At 38.9% G+C, this 22,803-nt stretch overlaps 1 protein-coding gene across 18 annotated transcripts in view; it reads right to left on the reverse strand.

The window, feature by feature from the left end:
* The window catches only part of LOC105214245 (STE20-like serine/threonine-protein kinase), a 113,021-nt gene that overhangs the window by 28,358 nt on the left and 61,860 nt on the right, over positions 1–22,803 (reverse strand). For 17 of the 18 annotated variants that reach the window (XM_054225358.1, XM_054225365.1, XM_054225370.1 and 14 more), the window contains 4 exons: positions 3,064–3,270; positions 2,762–2,961; positions 696–913; positions 42–618 (listed from right to left, as the gene is read on the reverse strand). In XM_054225358.1, the coding sequence (XP_054081333.1) occupies positions 42–618; positions 696–913; positions 2,762–2,961; positions 3,064–3,245 (1,177 nt within the window). In that variant the 5' untranslated portion in view covers positions 3,246–3,270. Of the gene's footprint in view, positions 1–41; positions 619–695; positions 914–2,761; positions 2,962–3,063; positions 3,271–5,178; positions 5,333–22,803 lie in introns of all 18 variants that reach the window. The other variant, XM_054225359.1, reaches the window with a different exon arrangement.

Here is a 22,803-nt window from a genome sequence, read left to right on the forward strand (position 1 = left end):
CTAAATTTGTGTTTACATATAATCGTTTTGTATAAACATACCAGCCACCATGTCCAATATTCTGCGTTCGGCTTCCGTATTACCACCCATATCACGTATCGATCCCACCGAGTGGCTTCGTGGCACACGTTCTCCCTTACCCGCATCAGCGGATGGCACAACCAATTGATCGGCCGTCACGGCGGCCGGTGTCAACGACAACAACACATCCAAACGAACTGGTGTTTGTGTCGCCAGCTCTTCAGCCAAGTCCAGACATGAGACGTTATCATTTTCATTGACCCACCAATGGGCACAAATCTGTTCGATGGTGGCACGTTTGCGTGGACTCACTGTCAACATGTCACGTATGAGCGTTGATGCACGCGATGGTTTCTTTGGCTCATAGTAATCACCTTGACTGATTTGTTTAACAAGTCTTTTAAAATTGGAACCATCAAATGGCATTGATCCATAGACTAGAGTATAGAGGAGCACACCAAGGGACCAGCAGTCGACTTCTGGACCTTGGTAGGGAGTACCTTCAACAATTTCGGGAGAGGCGTAAAGCGGCGAACCGCAAAATGTGGATAGTAAGTTTTGTTCGTCGAACACGTTCGAGAGACCAAAATCGGCGATCTGGAAATTGAAGAAATATAAATGTTAAAATAGATATGGAATGTAAGAGAGTGTGTGGTTAAGTGGCGCTCACTAACCTTTGCATTGCCATGCTCATCGAGTAGTATATTCTCCAACTTCAAATCGCGATGACAAATTTTGTGCTTATGACAATAGTATACAGCCGTGGCCACTTGGCGGAATATGCGACGCGCCTCTTCTTCATTTAGCACCTTTCGTTCCGAGAGATAGTCATACAGTTCACCGCCTGCGGCGAATTCCATAACTAACACCATCTTCTCACGATTCTCGAATACTGCAAGAGAGCATAAATATTTATTTATTTAGTAGTCGAATCGAGGATCGAGTGACTAGGAAATATTCAAATGTATAAAAAGCAAGTAAGGAAGGGCTAAGTTCGGGTGTAACCGAACATTTTATACTCTCGCACTTTACTGACGTAATTTTATTAAGAGAACACACAATTTCAACCATAAATTCAGCATAAAGTCCAGTAGAATAACGAACATCATCATGTATAGTGTATGAGGGCTGGGGTAATACCTGAACCGATTTCAGTCATTTTTTTCCGTCAAGATACACTATATACAAGACTATATGCTCATTTAATTTGGCTAAGATATTTCAAATTGGAGGATGGAGTCCCCGTAAGTGAGGAAAGTTTCTGACTGCCATTCACTTGGGAGTGGCCAGGAATGATTCTTTTGCATGGGGCTCAAGCAGCTCACGACTTCCGGTCTTAGAGCAAGTATCCTCTGGGTAGCCAACAGACATCCGTTTGGAGGCGAGCTAAGGTGAGAAGGCAAATCCCGCGTATGCGGTTGTGCGTAGGGTTTGGGACCCACCACATAAAAACGAATAATCAATGAATAAGAAGCAACAACCTCGTAAGAGTAAAGGCTGACATCACCGCAATCCAGGAAATGCGATGAACGGGACAAGGACGGAAGAAGGTGGGTCCTTGTGACACCTACTACAGCGGCCATATAAAGGAGCGAAAATTGGGATTCGTGGTGGGAGAGAGACTCCGTCGTCTAGTCCTGGCATTCACTCCGGTGGATGAACGTCTAGCCACAATTCGCATCAAAGCGAGATTCTTTAACATATCGCTGATTTGCGGCCACGCCCCGACGGAAGAGAAGGACGAAGTGATCAAAGATACCTTCTATGAGCGCCTAGAACGTACCTATGAGCGCTGCCCCCGCCACGATGTCAAAATCGTGCTTGGCGATTTCAACGCTAGGGTGGGTAAAGAAGGTTACGAAACGTCGCCAAACGGTCTGAGGCTGATCGACTTCGCCGGGGCCCAAAATATGGTCGTGATCCATCAAGCTACTTGGCTGTCCCCGGATCGAATCACTCGCAACCAGATCGATCATGTTTTGATAGATGGACGACATGTCTCCAGTGTTTTTGATGGGCGTACGCTTCGTGGTCCCATCGACTCGGACCACTATCTTGTAGCAGCTAAGATACGCACCCGCCTCTGTGTAGAAAAGCGCACACGTCAACAAACACAAGGAAAGTTCGACATCGAGAAGATGCAATCACAACCGACAGCCGAATGATTTTTCTACTCGACTTGCACTCCTGCTCTTTGAGAGCACTCATCAGCAACTCGGTATAAGGGAAGTGTGGGACGGCACATCAAGCTCCTTACGTACAGCTGCAACCGAAACCATTGGCTTTCGGAAAAGTCAAAAAACAGCTGGTATAATGAGGATTGTCGTCTCGCAGTGGAGAGAAAACAGACTGCATACCTCGCAATGTTGCGATCGATCGCAACACGAGCGGGATGGGAAAGATACCGAGAGCTGAAATTTTACGAAAAGATCCGGCGACTAACTGAAGGTTTCAAGACCGGAGCACACTCATACACAGTATTTGTGTAAAGATTTATTCCGATATCTTCAATGGGTTCTGATGTATATACTATAATTTGAAGGAATGAAATGGAATTCAAAATTCTATTATATGGGAAGTACGGTTGGTTGTGAACCGATTTCGCTAATTTTCCATCCGTAATATCATGTCGAAGTAAATACTATATACCGGATTTCATTGAAATCGGTAAAATAGTTTCTGAGATATGGTTTTTGACCCACGCCGCCCATAATAAGTATGAAATCACAACTACACTTACCTTCATAAATGTGTATGATATTGGGATGCTGCACTGAGCTCATAATTTGCACCTCACGACGAATACGCACCAAATCAGCCTCCGCTTCTATTTTGCACTTTTTTATGGTTTTTATAGCCACCTCCTGGCCGGTTTCCTTATTTATACCTAATTGCACTTTGCCATATGTGCCTTGACCTAACTTTTTAATAATATCAAACCTAAGGGAAAAAGTTAACGTAGAAACAACGGTATATTAATTGCACAAACGGTATTTAAATACTTAAAACGCCAACATCACTTGCCACCTCACACGAACTCACCTCTGACGCAGCTTCTTTCGGTGGTTATTCATTTTCACATCGCCCGTATTTGCTATACCGCTCATTATATTATCGATTCTATCACGTGGAATACCCGATGGATGTGCCAAGTCAACCGCATCGCCAGCAGTGTTGTTGGTGGTGGCGGCGGCAGCCACCGCATCCGGATTGCTTATCACCATTTTTGAGCTTTAACTGTGTAATGCACTGCAAAGAGAAATGCAAAAGAAAGACATAAATATCCAACATACTTTTAATAAAACATAAAATATTTTAAAGTAGACAGCTAAGTTGCTTATAAATCATAGTAAAGACCACTATGCAATAGTAGAAAGAGCAGAAACTGGGTTTAAACTGCAATGTTGCACGTATGCACTCCCCGCCAAAGTGGGCTGAGAGTGCGGCAACAATGTGCGGAAAGCAGTATTTGCTCCACATTCGAAAGGATATCAGTAATAGTAAAATATGTATTTTTTATCGTTGCCTTGTGACTGTGTAACTGTACACATTTCGAGCTGTATAAGGTGTGTGTGTATGTGCCTCATTTTACAGTGAGTTATTGAGCTCATTATGGCAACTTTATTGCCCCAAAGCAGAGTATTGCATTTGAAAAGATTCAGCGGAACAAGCGGTGACAAGCTTGCCAAGTGTGCCAGGAAGCTTAAGTCACTTTGTCTAAATCATAACGCTGCAGCATACGCAGGTTATAAATCGAAATGCAGAAGGTTGTAATGTACCAGGTTCTAGTGTGTTTAATGTACAAGCAAACGCTGTATTAGGGGTGTTTCGGAAAATATGTTTGAGATTCGTAAACCTTTGTTTTCTGTTATTGAATTTAAACACTAATCTACATTTGAAATATTTTGATTTGTTGTATCACTTTGCTATGCATTTGGACTACATTTGAACACATTATTATATCCACTTTCAAAACGAGCGTCTCAAATGCTTCTCTTCTTTCTACTATGGTCTTTCTTCATTCATATCAACATAGCAGAAGGCACACCCTGTAGTAGTTGATATATGAAAGTTCAAATCCATACTGAGTATTAACACATGATTTGGAAACCCTTTACCGACATCCCTCGTACAAAAATATATGTCAATTTGCATGTACCGTAAGACACCTTGTTTACTTGTATTTAATGGTTTAGCTATACATAATATGTATGTTATAATAAATAGTAGGCAAGTATATCAATCGAATAACTCAAATTAAACACAAATTTTCCGGTGTTGACGGAAATGAAAACTATATCAGCGGAAACAACAGCAAATAAAATGTCATTATACCATATTTAATGATACGTTAGGATTGATGGATTTTAATTTACATTACAATTACAATTACGAGTAATTAGTTTTCGAAAAACAATAACAAAAAACCTAATTATCAAATTTTATCGTTTTTTTTTCATTATGATACATATGTCATTGAAGTTCAAATTTTAATTCAACAGTTGAACTCAGTTAATTCAACCGGATAGAATCCTTATTTTCACCAATCAATAGATATATATATTCGAGATATTAGAATGGTATATAAATATAACTGCATAATATTTATGTCTAAGTATTTTGAACAAAACGTTTAGCAATAAATCATTCATATGACACCGGATGTGAAATAGATCAGGAGAGAATTAATATTACACATTGGAAAATGTCAAAATAATTAACAACCGTAGTTGTGACAACGGGAGCTTGATTCAACCTAGATTTATGGATATGAGACTGACAAGAAACCATGGCTATTTAAAGATTTCAAAATGGTTCTTTTCCGCCAAATGTTCTTCGTTATTGACGATGTGATAATAATATTTATTTTCTACAACCTTAATCAGAATCAGTTGATAATGTTACTTTTTGAGATTCAAGAGCAGTCAAAAAACAAGAAAAAACGTTAACTTCGGCTGTACCAAAGCGAATATACCCTTCACAGGTGCATTTCTTTTAGTAACTATGTGTTTAAGCAAATCTAAAGACGTAAGAAAAAGTAAGTAAAAAAAAGAAAACATTTTACTAATTCTTTTTAGCCGGGGTGTTTGCTAGAAACATTAAGTGGGTTATATGGTTAACCGATCTGAAAAATTTCTTCGGAGATTATATTATTACCTTAAGCAGTAATCCATGTCAAATTTCGTGAAGATATCACGTCAAATGCGAAAATTTTCCATACAAGCCTTTGATTCCGATCGTTCAGTTTGTATAGCAGCTATATGATATATTGGTCCGACAAATGAGCAGCTTCTTGAAGAGAAAGTAACAGCTGCAAAATTTCAAAACGATATCTTAAAAACTGAAGGACTAGTTCGTATATATACAGACAGACAGACAGACAGACGGACATGGCTAAATCGACTCAGTTCAACACACTGATCATTTATATATATACTTTATAGGGCCTACGACGCTTCCTTCTGGGTGTTACAAACTTCGTGACAAACTTAATATACCCTGTTCAGGGTATAAAAATATATTATAACTATTCGTAGACTTTTATTTATTAATAAAAGTGAAAATAACAACTCTTTGACATTAGTATAAAGAGAATAATCATTAACTATCCAGTGAATATTTGTATATAGTGAATGCTGGAAGCTTTCATCATGTTGCTAGGGTAACCTTTTAGCGACGAAAACGTAAAAACAACACAAAATAATATTGGATGGATGTATCTCTCGCATACATATGTACAGTATGTCAAGAAACAGTTTACACATAGAAAATAAATACACTTTTTCACTTTCCGCAGCCAAATTTTTTACTTTTTACTTCAGTTCAACATATTTTTTGAATCAGGGATGGTTACTTATAGTATTTCAAGAGATGTGATGCAAAAAAAGCTGCGAAAGCAATGCCAAAACCAACCAAGAACAACAAAAAACAAAAATCATTCAATTTTGTTAGTGTCAAGAAACACTTTACACACTTCGATTATTTGACTTGTTAAGCACGTGTTATACAGTTAACCGTACTTCACCGTTACCTATTCTTCGTAAAGGCATTTACAATGAATTTGTCAATTAGTTGGTGATTAATTTTTGCTTTTTTTCATATCTGAATTACCCATTATTGTATTTTTAATATTCCATGCAAAGGGTTTAGTTTGAAGAGGTCCAACTATTGCCCCATGACCAAATTCCAAAAATTTCGATCAGTGTTCCTACGAAATTGTTTTAGGAAGAGTGCAACATTCAGATTTCTCATGAAACTGCGCGACAAAACAAAATGGCTTTACGAAGAATAGGTAACGGTGAAGTACGGTTAACTGTATAACACGTGCTTAACAAGTCAAATAATCGAAGTGTGTAAAGTGTTTCTTGACACTAACAAAATTGAATGATTTTTGTTTTTTGTTGTTCTTGGTTGGTTTTTGCATTGCTTTCGCAGCTTTTTTTGCATCACATCTCTTGAAATACTGTAAGTAACCATCCCTGATTCAAAAAATATGTTGAACTGAAGTAAAAAGTAAAAAATTTGGCTGCGGAAAGTAAAAAAGTGTATTTATTTTCTATGTGTAAACTGTTTCTTGACATACTGTATTTACTTTCCCGTTTCTTAAGTGGGTTCATTTTAAAAATGAGGAAAATTCGAACATGAAATTATATTATTTGCAATGAGGTAAAACTTGATTACGTCCACTAGTCTTTAGACAGACATCATTGTCCGATGTCTATCTCTCTGATTATGAAGGCGTTGGGAACGCTCAGAGTTCGACGCCCTATTGCGAGGTTGTATATTTCAAATATTTTGTTCATCAAACCGCTGCACGCTCCGTACTCGACTCTCAAGCGCGTACTTGGGAGGTTTTGAAATTTTGTTCAGCAAGCAGATGCGAGCGCTCGTTACTCGACTCTCTGGCACGCGATTGCGATGCGAAGGGAATGACTTGCAAGACGATTTTTAGTTTCAGATTAAGATTCTCCATCAGGGAGTATTTTTGATACCCTCACCTGGGAACTATTTCCAGAAAGTTGAGATTCTTGCAAAATATATCCTATGTTACTCGTGGTGAATGTAGCTTTCCAATAGTGAAAGAATTTTTGAAATCGGCACATTAGTTTTTGAGTTTATTCATTACAAACATACATACAAATCTTTTATCTTTATAATATTAGTATAGATCAAGAGTTGGGTTTGCGAAGGCTCTATACAAAGTGAGTGAAGTGCAATTCATGAAATGAGCTATGAATTACCTCGTCTACCATATTTTTGGACCAAGCTCTCACACAATATTCTGTGATCCGAGACTTCAAGAGAATATTCGCTGAAAAAACGCCTTAACTGAGTCTGCCTGTTTTGAAGCAAAATATGGAATACCACAATACTTTCCTATAGGTCTAAAATGAGACGACCTTTACTCCCAAATGAACTTGGAATTATTACTGACTTTTCTTCATTAATTTCTCCAGTACTTTTGCATTATAATAACAGTTAATATTACAAAATAAAATGTAATCTTAATTATCGCAAAATAATCGACACCAAAGAAATTTAATTAAGTCCAATAGTAATGAACTACTAAAAACGCCACAAATTATTCATTTGTAAACCATTTTCGACCCACCAGTTGAATAGAAAATTCAATTAAATGCCGCTCATTATGAAAGATTGCAATCAATTGCGCTTAATGGCAAACAAACTCGCAATAATTGCTGCACGAAGGAGTCCATAGACCGAGAAGTACGAATGTTGCACATATGCACTTATGCGTTATGCACATGCACCGTTACTTGTGTATTGCATGTAAATACGACACTGCAAGTGCTGATGTGCGAAAATATGCTGGCATGAAAGTGAATAGAAGCACAAGTGTATGATTAATTTAAAGTATTTTGTTGTTTCAATTTGCTAATTTGCAGCCATAAACAAGCTTTTGCTAAATGCAAATGCATACAAGTGTGAGTGTGTGTGTTGCATTTGCTAGCTGACTGCCTGACTGTGTGGCTGACTGGCTCGCTTGTTGCACTTTTCCAAGCGTTCAAATGAAAATCACTTAAAAGACACTCTGGCACGCACTCGAGATTATGTGGCTGCGAGTGCAGAGAAGCAAACTAACGGTAAGTCTTAAGTGCAATGAAAGAAAGCAAACATGTGTAGCATGGGGCATGTGGCAAGTGTGAAGATAGATATATGTAGAGATATGCATTTACTTATGCAGAGCAACGTAAGTAAGTACGCATGTACGTAAGTAAACATAAGCGTGCGCATAAGTAATGTTCGAAGGGAAAATCATGCGGTAATAATAATGAGTTGCACATGCACTTGATGGACCCAAATGCAGAACAATAAGCAGAGTGTCGAGTGTGGATGATCGCATTGTGCCACATACACACACATACATACAAACAGTAGCTGAAGCATAGCTGAATCACGTGTTCCTGCGTCTGTGGTGAAAAATCACGCAAGCTGCAGCAGAAATACCTGGTAAGCCACAAAAGCATCTGTAGATTTGTCTGTGCTTAGCAAATTTAAGTGAGCACTTAACGGTGCAATGCATGCGCTTATGTGTGTGCCGGGAGTGAGTGGGCGTTGTGGCGGGCGTGGCAGCAGACAACTGCCAAGATGAGCGAAATGACGATTTTGAAGTGTGTGTAAGAGCAGCAGCGAAATGCTTGCAGCGGAATATTTGTGGCAAGTAGACGCACGCACAAACACAGTTGCATCTATGTGCGTCGCCGACTACTGATCCGTAGAATGCACACAGCAGCAGCAGCAAAGACAAGCGTGCAAACAGCGGCAAAAACAGCGGCAAAAACAGCAGCAACAATGGCAACAACATGTGCGATAAATACCAGATTGCTAAAGATAGGAGCAATGACAACAACAAAAACAGCAATAATAACCAACCAACAAGCACAACAACCCCAGCGATAGCCAACGTACGACGGCAATCTGCTGTTGCTGCTGAGTGATGGCACAAGCCAAGCGCGTTGCAGCAACAATAATAAGAGCAACTGCATGTAGGGCGTCACTAACGGCGGTCGGAACCGAATATCTCTAACAATATGTATTTTAAGAAATTGTTTGAGTATTTTAGAACTACCGTTATTTTAAGCATTTTGTTTACAAAAGTTCTAACTGATAGGTTAGGTTAGATCAAGTGGTAATTCCCCACATCTACAGAGAATCTAACTTAGACAGCACCGACTGTTCTTTGTGACACCCAAATACTGCTGACGGTACGCCAACACCCTTATGACTCCACAAAGCGCTGGGACTCGGTTATAAAGTTCTTAAGTCGGCTAATGTTGATTCCAGTCACTTCCCTGGATTTGCCGAAGGTGTGCCTACCGAGTTGCTTTAACATAAGTCTGGTGAATGCCGAACATTGAAGAAGAAAGTGCTTGGATGATTCCTCTTCGCCTTCCTTTAAGCAGATTTGGCAACTAGTGTCTACTTTGATCCCTAAACTCACCGCACGTGTGCCTATTGGACAGTGACCAGTAAACGCACAAATAATTGCGGCGAGATGAGCCTTCCCAAGCGACGGCAGATGGAATCTCAGTTTTCGGTACACCGCGGGCCAGAAAGTCTTCGCTACTGCACAGTTGTTGGTTGTTGCCCAGCGTTTAGCGAGCTCACTCCAGCGCAACTTGACCACGGACTACCCACCCGTTTCCTATCCGGCGTCAATGTTGCTAGAGTATCCTCTCTTGTAGTTTCCAGCGATTCTATGGTGTCCCACACAAGTCAGATTACAAAGTAGTTCGAAGTTGCTAATAAAGATGTTACGACACTCCCTTAACTTAGAGCGGACTGTCATCGAATCCAAAGTCAGTACTACCGCTCTGATGTTGGAGTGAATACACACCTCTCAGCAGTTATAGTAAGATGTATATCTTTTCAATTATACTGAATTAATAATTTTAAACATTTGGCAACCCTTTTCAGCAATAAGTCTTCCTTCATATTCGCAAAGTAATTTAAGATTACTAATTGTTGAACTTTCTCGCTGAAATCAATAAATCAATCGAATTTGTGTTGTTGCTTTGCAAGCATTCCGTTATGTGCGGCGTGTTCTTTTGTCACTCACTTAAAAGAAACGATTTCAAATACCCTCTGCAACATGTTACGTTAGGTAGTATCATCAAACCATCAACAACAACACCAACAATAAATAACAAACTGTAAAATAAGTAAGAACTGAAAATTCAACTGAATGCACTCGCCTTATACAGGGTGCTGACAAATATGCGTTCGTCAAGGCGATACAACGCAAAGGAAACTTAATTTAACGACATAAATAAACAGAAAGGCTGACGGATTGGAGAGCAAAGCAAGACGAATGTGAGTGTACACATACTTCAACATAGCACACAAGTATTTATATGTGTCTGTATATGTGAGGCATATATGCTATATATGGTAGGTATGTATGTATTTCGGCAGCTCTGTGCTAAGTGAAGTAAATTGAGACAAAGTAAGGCACAAGTCAATAAAAGCCATAGAACAACAAACACAATTCAGTGCAATTAGCACGAAATGTGAATTGTAAAGGAAATATGGGGAACAAGGCAGAGAAGCTGAGGGACGTGTGAGTGCACACTAAATACATTTCGACTTTTGAGTTGAGTGGTTAATGCAACAGTAGCAAACAGTGTGAGTACCGGCATATATCGCCTAGTGACGTTGCACAGTGGTGCGGAGTTGGAGAAAAATTTAATTTGCATCTAGTACTTATCTGACAATTTTTGTTTTATAAAATATGAAAGTATTGAAAATTTCTTTTATATTGTCCATTTAAACGAGTAAAAACTATTGAAATTTTATTTTTTTATCTTATACATTTTTTTGAATTAAAAGTTTTGATCAGTTAGCAAACCTTTTCAAAAAAAATTTTTACTTGCAAAATTTTCGGATAACCAATCCGAATACAAGGTTCTTTAAACTCGAAAATTGTATACTACAAAATCTTTGCTTGGTCCAATAATATTCAAATAGATAGGTAAGTAAAGTGGCCTTTAGTAGGCCCATTGAGACTCCACTGGGACTATACACTACACACTCACACTACCATGTCCTCTCAGAAACATCTTTTGGTCTTGATAAAGTTATTCAATTCAATCTTTCATAATCTTTGATAAGACTCGAAGAGACTTTAGTGATTTCAATGGTGCCTGGCTGTCCGTAAAAAATAATATGTTTCTTGTTGCTAAAGAAAGAAGGTCTTCTTTGATTGCAGTAACCTTCGCTTGAAAGACACTGCAGTGATCTGGTAGTCGAGATGCGATTTTGATGTCTAATTTTTCTGAAAAGACATTACCTCGCACTTGTTCATTTAGTTTGGATCCATCTGCATATATACTTATTCCTGCATTTTTGTCTACCTCGCGCCTATCCCACTCCTCTCTAATCTAAAAGGGAGTATTGAAGAACGAATATAGATTTATTTCTGACAGATTACGAAAATCCGTGTAGTGGGACGAATCGGTCAATTATATATGGTAAACAATTTGGTGTATCTTTTCACACTTTATGAAATAGAAATAAAAGTCTACATTTAGGGCCATATACATATTTCCCCGTGTAGGCTAAATAAAGATAATTTTTTGTATGCCGAAATCGGTATTAATCGAATTTTCGAATTATCATTGAAAATATTGATATTAGACCGTATTTAACACTCTCTAAACGATACTAAATTTAAATGCAATGCTGTTATGATAAGAGTTAGCTATTTAAAATACAAAATTATTCAATTTATCACTTTTTGAAATAAAATTATTTCTCCCAAATAAGCTGGAAAGCACCCAATGTACTGCAACTGCTTCGAAATTCGAAATGCAGACAACCAGAGACCAGGAGGCATTCATGCCGTCAGACAGGTCGACATTTAAGGAACGCACATCAAGTGAAGTAATTAAATTCGCAGCAGCAAAGAGACGCAAGGCAGATACGCCGAGACAAGCAAGTGAAAACGACAGACAAATAGTCAGGCAGACAGGCAGGCAATCAAGAAAGTAGGCGGTAAATCTGCACTCAAACTGACAGGCGGGTAAGACGCAGGCGAGGAAAACGAAATCCGCATTTAATTTGGTTTCACACACACACACAAACACAATTAAGTTAGATGAGCAGAAAAAACAACAACTTACGGCAATTGCAATAACAACAACTACTAAAAATAAAAAGCAAAACAATAAAAGTGTAACGCATCGAAATGAAACGAATTATTTTAAAGTGCGCTGAACCCGTTCCACAGGCCCACCCGCCATACCCCACTATGGCGGCGCATAATTATCGGCGGCCGCTGTGTATCGAACGTGTTGCATACAAATTCACGCCGCGTTGTTTGTTGTTTTTAGTGCGGCCGACGATCGCGGTAAATCGGCAGACTCAACGCTATCTCCAACGGTGATCTCGCCGGCCAGCCGCTTGGCGTTTTGTGGGGTAGGGTACTCACTGTACTTGTAAATATGTAAATATGTATGTAAGAAAGCAATATTTGGATTGTGGCATATGGATAATATCGTGCCCAAACAATTATTTTTTTGTGAGCTCTCTATTTGGGTGGGTGTGTGCCAAAGATTGGTGTATGCCTTGAGCTGTTAACTAAATAATAGGCGCTGACGGATGAGTGCAGGACTTGCTGATTTATACTGCCACACTTTCAATTGAATTGATGTAGCGCTGAGCTTATTCACACTTATATTATCATTAATTAGACTTATTGGGATCACTATTTTACAAGAGGTGCTCGTTCATGACTGATAATAAAAAAATAATGTGATTAAAATGAAATAAATTTATCCAGTCACATTGGTAGAGAATATATCCTCTGAAGCGGAAAAATAGTAATCAGAGGAAAAATTAAGTCCACAAGTGGAATCGTCCATTAATACAATGATTTGTTTGTTAGAAAATGCTATTTGATGTTTAAAGAAAATCCAAATCTTCAATAAAACCAAACCGTTTGTACTTTATTTTTAATACTAACTCTCACTTCCAGCCAGATTCTGTTCTAGCCCAATATTTCTTTTGTCGTAGCTGCAGTTGATTGGTCGTTTCAAAGTTCATATTGTAATCTACTGAATTGAAGTCTGAATGGATAATTGATTCATACAAAATGAATGTATTTCAATTTTTTAAATCTAAGTATAAACTGAAGGATCGCTCCGATCCGTTCGATACCAAACGATGTTTCAGACATAAAAAGACAGTGGCAACGCTGACTAGGTCATGTTGTTCGAATGGACGAAAACACTCTAGCTTTGAAAGTACTCGATACAATACCCGCTTGTGGAATCAGACGAAGTGGAAGACCTCCGCTCCGTTGAAAAGACCAGGTGGAAAGCAACCTGGTTGCTCTTGGTATTTCCAATTGGCGCCAAATGGCAAGAAGGAGGAATTAATGGCGCACTCTAATAGATTCGGCTATACGCGGTGCCTACGCCAAATATACTATACCTCAGTAAAGAAATTATATGAGTACAACCTCAAACAAACACAAGGAAGGTTCGACGTCGAAAAGCTGCAATCGCAAAAGACAGCCACGAAATACTCTACTCGACTTGCACTCCTGCTCTCTGAGAGCACTCATCAGCATCTCGGTATAAGGGAACTGTGGAACGGCATCTCAAACTCACTGCGTACCGCTGCAGCCGAAACAATTGGTTTTCGGCAACGACAAAAAACACGCTGGTACGATGAGGAGTGCCGTCTCGCAGCGGAGAAAAAACAGACTGCCTACCTCGCAACGTTGCAAACGACCACAACACGTGCGGGATGGTATAGATACCGAGAGCTGAAGAGGGAAGCGAGACGCATCTGCAGACAAAAAAAGAAAGAGGCCGAAATGCGTGAGTACGAAGAGCTTGAGAAGCTGGCAGACAGAGGGAATGCTCGAAAATTTTATGAAAAAATGAAGCGACTTAACGAAGGTTTCAAGACCGGAGCATCCTCATGTAGAGATCAAGGTGGTAATCTGGTAACCGATGTCCAGGGCATACTGGGATTATGGAGGGAACACTTCTCCGGCCTGCTGAATGGCAGTGAGAGTACAACACCAGGAGATGGCGAACCCGATCCTCCAATCGATGACGATGGAACAGATGTTCCATTACCCGACCATGAAGAAATTCGAATAGCAATTACCCGCTTGAAGAACAACAAAGCAGCGGGGGCCGATAGATTACCGGCAGAACTATTCAAATACGGCGGCGAAGAACTGATAAGGTGCATGCATCAGCTTCTTTGCAGAATATGGTCGGAAGAAAGCATGCCTGACGATTGGAATCTCAGTGTGCTCTGCCCAATCCATAAAAAGGGAGATTCCACAATCTGCGCCAATTACCGTGGGATCAGCGTCCTAAATATCGCATACAAGGTTCTATCGAGCGTACTGTGTGAAAGACTAAAGCCCACCGTCAACAAACTGATTGGACCTTATCAGTGTGGCTTTAGACCTGGAAAATCGACAAATGACCAGATATTCACCATGCGCCAAATTATGGAGAAGACCCGTGAAAAGAGGATCGACACACACCACCTTTTTGTCGATTTTAAAGCTGCTTTCGACAGCACGAAAAGGAGTTGCCTTTACGCCGCGATGTCTGAATTTGGTATCCCCGCAAAACTAATACGGCTGTGTAAATTTACATTGAGCAACACCAAAAGCTCCGTCATGATTGGGAAGGACCTCTCCGAGCCGTTCGATACCAAACGAGGTTTCAGACAAGGTGACTCACTATCGTGCGACTTCTTTAACCTGATGCTGGAAAAAATTATAAGAACTGCAGAGCTAAACCGAGAAGGTACAATCTTCTACAAGAGTGTACAGCTCCCGGCGTACGCCGATGATATTGATATCATCGGAAGCAACAACCGCGCCGTTTGTTCTGCTTTTTCCCGCATGGATAAGGAGGCGAAGCGAATGGGTCTGGAGGTGAATGAGGACAAGACGAAATATCTCCTGTCATCAAACAAACAGTCGGCGCATTCGCGTCTTGGCTCCCACGTCACTGTTGACAGTCATAACTTCGAGGTCGTAGATAATTTCGTATACCTGGGAACCAGCATCAACAACATGAACAATGTCAGCCTCGAAATCCAGCGCAGAATAACTCTTGCCAACAGATGCTACTTTGGACTGAGTAGACAATTGAACAGTAAAGTCCTCTCTCGACGAACCAAAATCAAGCTCTACAAGTCGCTTATCATTCCCGTCCAGCTTTACGGTGCAGAAGCTTGGACGATGTCAACATCAGATGAGACGACACTAGGAGTTTTCGAGAGGAAAATTTTGCGTAAGATTTATGGTCCTCAGAACATTGGCAACGGCGAATACCGCAGACGATGGAACGATGAGCTGTACGAGTTATACGACGACGTTGACATAGTTCAGCGAATAAAAAGACAGCGGCTATGCTGGCTAGGTCATGTTGTCCGAATGGACGAAAACTCTCCAGCCCTGAAAGTGTTCGATGCAGTACCCGTCGGAGGAAGCCGAGGAAGGGGAAGGCCTCCACTCCGTTGGAGGGACCAGGTGGAGAGCGACCTGGTTACACTTGGGATCTCCAACTGGCGCCGAACTGCGAAGGAGAGAGAGAGGTGGCGCACTATCGTCGATTCGGCTATAACCGGCTAAACGGTTGCAACGCCAATCACATACATACATACTAGTATTCATTGTTAGATGACATAGCAAAAATAAACTGAAATTTCTTTAGTAATATGGTTCATAGAAAATATTTATATGTGTATGTTAAAAATATAGTTAATTTTTCAAATATTTTGATGAATTAAAGTTATTAATAAGCTTTTTTTTAGGAATTTTGATTTGATTAAGACGTGATGACATTAAATCAAACAAACATTTTAGCGTGGTCATGCTGATTTAAGTCTATTTTACCTGTATTGCCATTTTTACTCTTTTGCGGTATTATATTAGCGTCCAACTTAAAAAACCTTAGCGGATAATATTCCCCATAGATCCCCAATAGGGTACGAATCTGAATTTTTTGCTAGCCAGTCCAAAAGCGGTATTTTTCTGGACTCGAAAAACGTTTTAGTAAGAGTTGCATTGTGAATTGGAGCATTGTCGTGCTGGAAAGTCCAATTATTCCCGAAAATTTGTGCTGGAAATTCTATTAATTTATCATCGAGTAAGTCCAAATACATCGATGCATTCATTTTTGTCGATATATGGCATATTGAGGTCTCTCCAGCATAGCAAAAGACAGCCCACACCATTGTGGAATCTTCAGCGTGAACTCGATAAGTGTACATTTGCGTTAAGCACCAATTTTAGGACGAAGAGTGCCGAAATGTGGTATTCAGCGACGATGATCCTGATGAATATAAAAAGTATTGGCACCATACATAGATTCCGGCTGTCTCTTCAAAGGCTGTGAATAAGAACTGAATATAAAGTGCAAAACCTTCGAGATCCTACAAAAATAGATACCTTAAGATTCACGAACAATAAGAAAGGGATTAGAGATGACCTGACAGTATACATTTCATATAGCTCGCAAAAAGATGATTCCTCAACACACTGCGTTAAGGCCAATTGTGAGCTTTACGTTATGCTATACACTCAGTCATTGTCTGTCGTGGAGGATCGGAAAACTTTTTAATGTTGCTCATAAGGCCTCTTCTCTAAGTTATATATCAAGTGATTCAAGTAGCGGTATTTTTTTCAAAAGATTTTTGTTTGGATCCCTCGTGACTCGTGTCAAGCTGTCATGTTATTTTTGTTCAGTTTTTCTTTGGCTTTTCATGTTGGAAAGACTTTTGCTTTGTTCAACTTATGGTCAACATAATCGGCCTACTTGCATACTATTCCATCACCAATCTTGAGACCCAGCATTCATTATGGGATAAAATTCGGCCGAATAGACCACGTCCAGCACACAGTGAAAAAAATATAGCAGACGTTGAGTGTGGAGAGTCTATTCGTTCGTCGTTCATCGATTGATAACCGACTATTTGATGTCTGAAATTGAAGCTCGTGATCTCGGCGACATTTGTTTTCAACAAAACGGTGCCACTTCCCACACATCGCATCAATCAATGGACATATTGCGAGAACACTTTGGTGAATAGATAATTTCAATTTTCTAGTGATCTAGTGATATCACACCGTTAGACTTTTTCCTGTATGATATGTAAAGTCGAATGTCGATGCGGATAATACCGCTTTGAAAGAGATAATCTTTAAAAAATTAATGCCAAGGAATGTTCTTTCGAATGGTAATAGACATTCCGCATTAAATTTGAATTAACTGTGTGGAACCTCAAAATGTATCATACTTTAGTTTGAGAGTTTTTCCTGGCTTATATATGGAAACCAGGGTGGTATCAAGTATAGACGAGAAATTACAGAATGACAAAAAATCGCCCGATTTGTATGAGTTCCTCTAGAGTTTATATATTTTTACCCGATTCATGTTGCCTTAATTCGTCTAGCGTGGTCTACCATGTACGTGAATTTCAATTTAATGTACACGTTTCTATAACAACAATAAAATATTAACAAAACTCACTGAATTTCTATTTCACTGACAATTCACGCACAATTATCATGAGCGCAATATTTTAGCGTGCGATTTTCTTTCTGTGCGAAATACCGGATTTCTGTTTTTTTTTTTTTTTTGGAAAAGTATGTAAATAAAATTTCTGGGTCATGACGACTACCAACTGTGGAACTACGTGCCACATTAGCTATGTGGTGAGGCGAGTGTTGATGGGGAATGAAAGGAAAATTGTTTGTTTATTTAACTTCAATGCAAACAAATAAATTGAGGCGCGTAGGTGAGTGTGTGTGTTGGTGTATCCGCCAGCGTCAAGCAAAGATGGCAGCACATTATTTGCATATAAATGTATCTAGTCGTATTAATATTTGCCACCGAAAGCAGCATATTCCAAAAGTCAATGTGATAGTTAGTTAGCGGGCTGAGGGGCATGTGATGGGGAGCGAGTAAGTACGTCGCGGCCATAAAGTAGCAACGGAAAACGCAATAAACCGTGAAAAGCACACAATTTAGTAGTCTACAAGACATTACAAGCGAAATGATGTTACGTGTAGACATGGCTGTCTAGGCGTATCCCACATACGACGCAGGGAAATATCGATGTAGGCAGGAAAAATAACAGTTTGTAAATAAACATTTGAGACAAAAACCGAAAAGCGACAATTTTATGGCAAATTTATCGGAAAATGGACTCTGAAAGGGAACAAAACGACGTATAGTATTTATCCAAGAAAGAGACAGCGGAACTGAGAAAAAGAGAAATAAAAACAACTGCTGAGTATATATATTGAAGTGGGCTGTTTTGAACTAGGATGCGACTAGTTTATACTGCCCGAAATCCGTCGTACTCGTCGAAACACTTCACAGTGTGTACTTATAGTACATACTAGTCGTAAATTAATTTATAACTCATCATTTTACCCGCAGGGTACTTCTTTGGGGTGTGTGTGTCTGTTCATTTTCGCGACAGTCACCAACAAACACCCAATATAACAAGCTAATAAATACTGCTACAGACTGCTGCCTAAGTGTATGTGTATGCATGTAAGTAGCTTCGCTGTTCGCAAAAGCAACACGCCCACAAAAACCACCAACAACAACAATAATCATTTATCAAAAACAATTAGTATAAATTAAAATTAGACGCGTATCGAGAGACAAAGGCTGGCAAGCAAGCATTCAACGATAACGACATCAACAGCATAACATGGGCAATAACAACAAACATTTGTGTGAATTAGCATTAAATGTTAATATATAGTATAGTATATACTGCTATATTAATTTATAGAAACAGCTATGTATAACCAGAGAATCAGGGGAGGAGGCTGCCTTTGTCTTTATTGCCTTGCGGTTGACGCATACGTCAGCGCCGACAGCGCGTTGCCGGCATTGCCAATAACGTTGGTGCTTGTGTAGGTCACCTGAATACAAATTCAAGGATGTCGCTCAATTTGCTTGCACAACGAAATTCGCATTAGGCAGCAGCAGCCGAATTTTAGATCTCAATTTCGAGACACCGAACAGTTTATGATGCTGTTGTTGTGTGGAGAACACGTTGTGGTAAATTACATTATAATTAGGGTTCAATGTGAGGGAGAACAGGTTTTTCAATTTACACGATATGAGTGTTATGTAATTTATGTTTATGAGAATGTGTCACTCAATGTGTATTCAATGTCAAAGAATGTGATTCCAGATATTTATTCAGTCTCGAGTAATACTCTCTCAAAAAATATCTTATGGACCTAGTCCGCAATTATCACTTGGAAGATTGAACTTATAACTACAGACTCCAGTCGAAGCGATTTCGTTGTCGTTAGAGAACAAACCTAACTGTTAAAGCAAAGTTCTGACAAAAATAAAGCTTTTCGGAGTCATTCAAAACCTTTTAGAACTTCGGTAAAAATATGACAGGAACACTTTTAATTGTAACACGTCTTTTCATAAATTAGACAATACTCTCTGGTCTCTGGGCACATTTTGAAATTCGCTTTCCAATAAGTCTATTGATATATCATTTTTTCAATCTCGTCTCGGTCTTTGGGTATTCGCCATAAAAAATAACGCTAGAAGAGTCTGAAGAATTTTCGATTGTACAACACATGAATATTGTGCAAACTTACGAAAAATCCGAAAAGTTAAAATAGAGAAATTTCTGCAGAGTTCAAGGACGTTGATTAAAAACAATGTGTTGCTAGACATCCCCTTGTGAATGGGTTCTGGGAAAACTCCGGTCATCAATGACCGACAAAAGGTCACATTTCAAAAAAAATATTCTATCCATGAAAAGTGTTATATCAGGTGAAAAATATCACACCATAAGCATAACTATGGAAAACAGTGATTCTTAGAAATCATTTGAAGCACAGAACATTCCTGAGTAAATATTATTTAATGGGTCAAAATTTAAGTTAAATGTTTTAAACTGAAAGACAATGTTGGATCTAAAGGCCATTATATCATAGTAGTATCCTATGTTAGCCATTATTCACCAGGTCATTTCCTACTGATTTTGGCCTTTATAAAACATTTTCAGGTGAAGTTTGGATGGTACTATGAGGAAGGTTGACATTTCCTGATACTTTTGTTCTCTGAAGAACTCGATATTATTTGTTGAGATCAGAAGACACCTGGGGCCAGTAATGCACAACCTAGAAAACCACTTAACTACTCGATAGAGCCATATATTAGGCCACATTATTTTCGCTCTTAACTATAAAACAGCTTAAACGCTTTAATCGAACAGTTAGGTCAGCTAGGTGTTATATCATACAGCAGTGTATCCCAGCAAAAATTGGATCCAAGGACAAAGACCTCACTCAAACCAATAAACAACAAATTGTTTTCCTTCGATTTGTATGCCCTAAATAATGACTTAAGCCAACAGATATTTAAGTACCGATATCTTAAGTGATAATCTCTTAAAGCATAAACAACAAATAAATTCTGCTGTGGCGCAAGCGATTACTACGTATGTATGTATAAATTTGCGGCAATAACTCAGCTGAGTCTTAACACAACTTTAGATGTTTTGGCTGGTGGGCGTACATAAAATTAAATGCGAATAAATCTAAACAAAAAATGGGTTCAAGGAACAATGCAAAATGTTTTGTTATTTGAAATTGGTGCAAATAATATATAAATGAAGTGCGAAATATTGAAACATCGCACACTCGTACCAGAGCACACTGGGAGAAGAGCAGCCAGCGCTCAGTCAAACACGCTGCAATTACAGATGAAATAGACATGGCAATTTGTGGCAACAGTTAACAGGCAATTTTCTAATTGAGTGAGCGAATTAGTGCAAATGGAGGTGGGTGGTTGAGCATGTAGTGTGTGAGTGTGCAGAATATTTGGCAGTTTTCGAGAGAGGGGGAGTGAGTGAAAGAGAGAGTGAAGGAGTGAGTGAAAGAGAGAGTGAAGGACTGAGTGAGAGATATGTATATGAAGTATATATAAGCGAGAATTATGTGTGTACAATCACGCGATACGTCAAACTTTTTCGCCTTCAACTCGCATTTAACACCATCACTTTCTTATTGGATTTTTTTTTGTGAATTTCTTTAAACATTTTTTTAAATTTATGCTTTCTTAACGAATTTAATTTCGTTGTTAAAAATAACGAAGCGCAAGGAATTCGCACGCGTAAAATGTCTCACCCTTGAGCTGATTTATTTTTTGCATTGTCGCCGATTCAGCTGTCAGTCTGTCAAATGGTGGTGGCGAACGCCCACAGGCGACATTCGGAAAGTACATAAGTAGATATATATATATATTAACTATATAGTGTATGTACGATTCGCGATATTTGCTTATTGTTGCTAATTTTTATTGCTTTCTAGTCAAGAACGTTTTAGCTTGACGCCAACAAAAGCAAAAACAGCAAGTGGTTACAATAACAAGCCAAACGAGCAAATCATTGTTGTTTTAGCAGTCAACACCAGGCAGTAAGCGCTCGTACAGCCACTAGTGTAGCGCAACATTTTCAATAATTATTTTGGCAACACACAATTAATTGCATTATTTTATTTTTGGTTTTGTTTATTTTTTCGCACGCTCCTTACTGCATTTACAATTTGCAGTCGTCTGTCTGTCACTCATTCGCAAGTGCAGCGGCAGCAACAATGCGAATGCAAATACGAAAATTCTTCGAAATCACTTGTCGAAGTGACAGTTGTTGTTGCTGCTACTGTTGTTGTTGCAACAGCAGTTGTTTGTCGCACCGAAATATTTTTGTCTTCTCGAAAAATTTTTGTTTTTTTTTCTGCACTCGTCAATTCTATTTTGCTTGAATTCAACCAGCTTGTTGCCTTTTTGCCTTTATTCTCAATGCTCTTTGCTGCATTTCGCATTGACATTTCGGCAGTGAAAGACAGACACACACATACACACTCAAAACAATATTCATGTAAATATTTAAGTATGTAACGGCACAATGAATTCCGTACAAGACAATACGACAGTTTCCTGCCTACACTATTTTTCAAAATGTCAAAATTGCTTTTCTCGATGAGGTGCTGATGGGCGGCGGCGGGTGCGCCAGCTGAGGTCGTTACACCACCACGACTGTTGCATACGAAATGCAAGTGAGCGCGCCATAAATTTACATGATGTATGTACATGATGTATGATGTATGTATGGTAGTTGCATATAAATTTAGGAAAATTTGTTTGTATTTAACACGCTCACACTTAAAATAGAGGAAGTGCATTGAAGGCAGCACTAATTGGACAATGCGTTATTTACAAAAATTTGCTTCATAACCTAACAAATTGATTTTGTGTTAGGGAAATACAAGAAAGATAAATGAGTATGTTGAAACTTCCGACTTGAGAACAATAATGAATTATTTACATACATAATGGACAGACTGCAATTATCGCATGTTTTAAAGAAAAGTACAAACTTTGATTTTAGTTTACAATATAGCTGTCATTGAGGGCTACCGTTTACAAAAATCTTCGATACAATATTTGTAGTACGGTTAGTCTTTGATCTCTTATCTTAATATTTGTTTTTTGACAGCGGTAAGGTCGTATCTTGAGTAGTTTTTGAATGGCATATAAGTTCCTATAGCCGGAACTTTAAACATTTCTCGAAACGACATTTTTTTTTTACCCCTTAATCCATTCAAGAAATTTAAAGGATTTTTTGATATTTTCATTGTAAATTATCTCTTTTGTGTGTCCGCACTTCTTATATGACCTTATATCAGCAAACTACTAATGAACGGTTGTTTTGAGTTACGAAAATTAA

This window comes from Zeugodacus cucurbitae, chromosome 2, assembly GCF_028554725.1.
Source record: "Zeugodacus cucurbitae isolate PBARC_wt_2022May chromosome 2, idZeuCucr1.2, whole genome shotgun sequence".
In the NCBI taxonomy this organism is placed as follows: Eukaryota; Metazoa; Arthropoda; class Insecta; order Diptera; family Tephritidae; genus Zeugodacus; species Zeugodacus cucurbitae.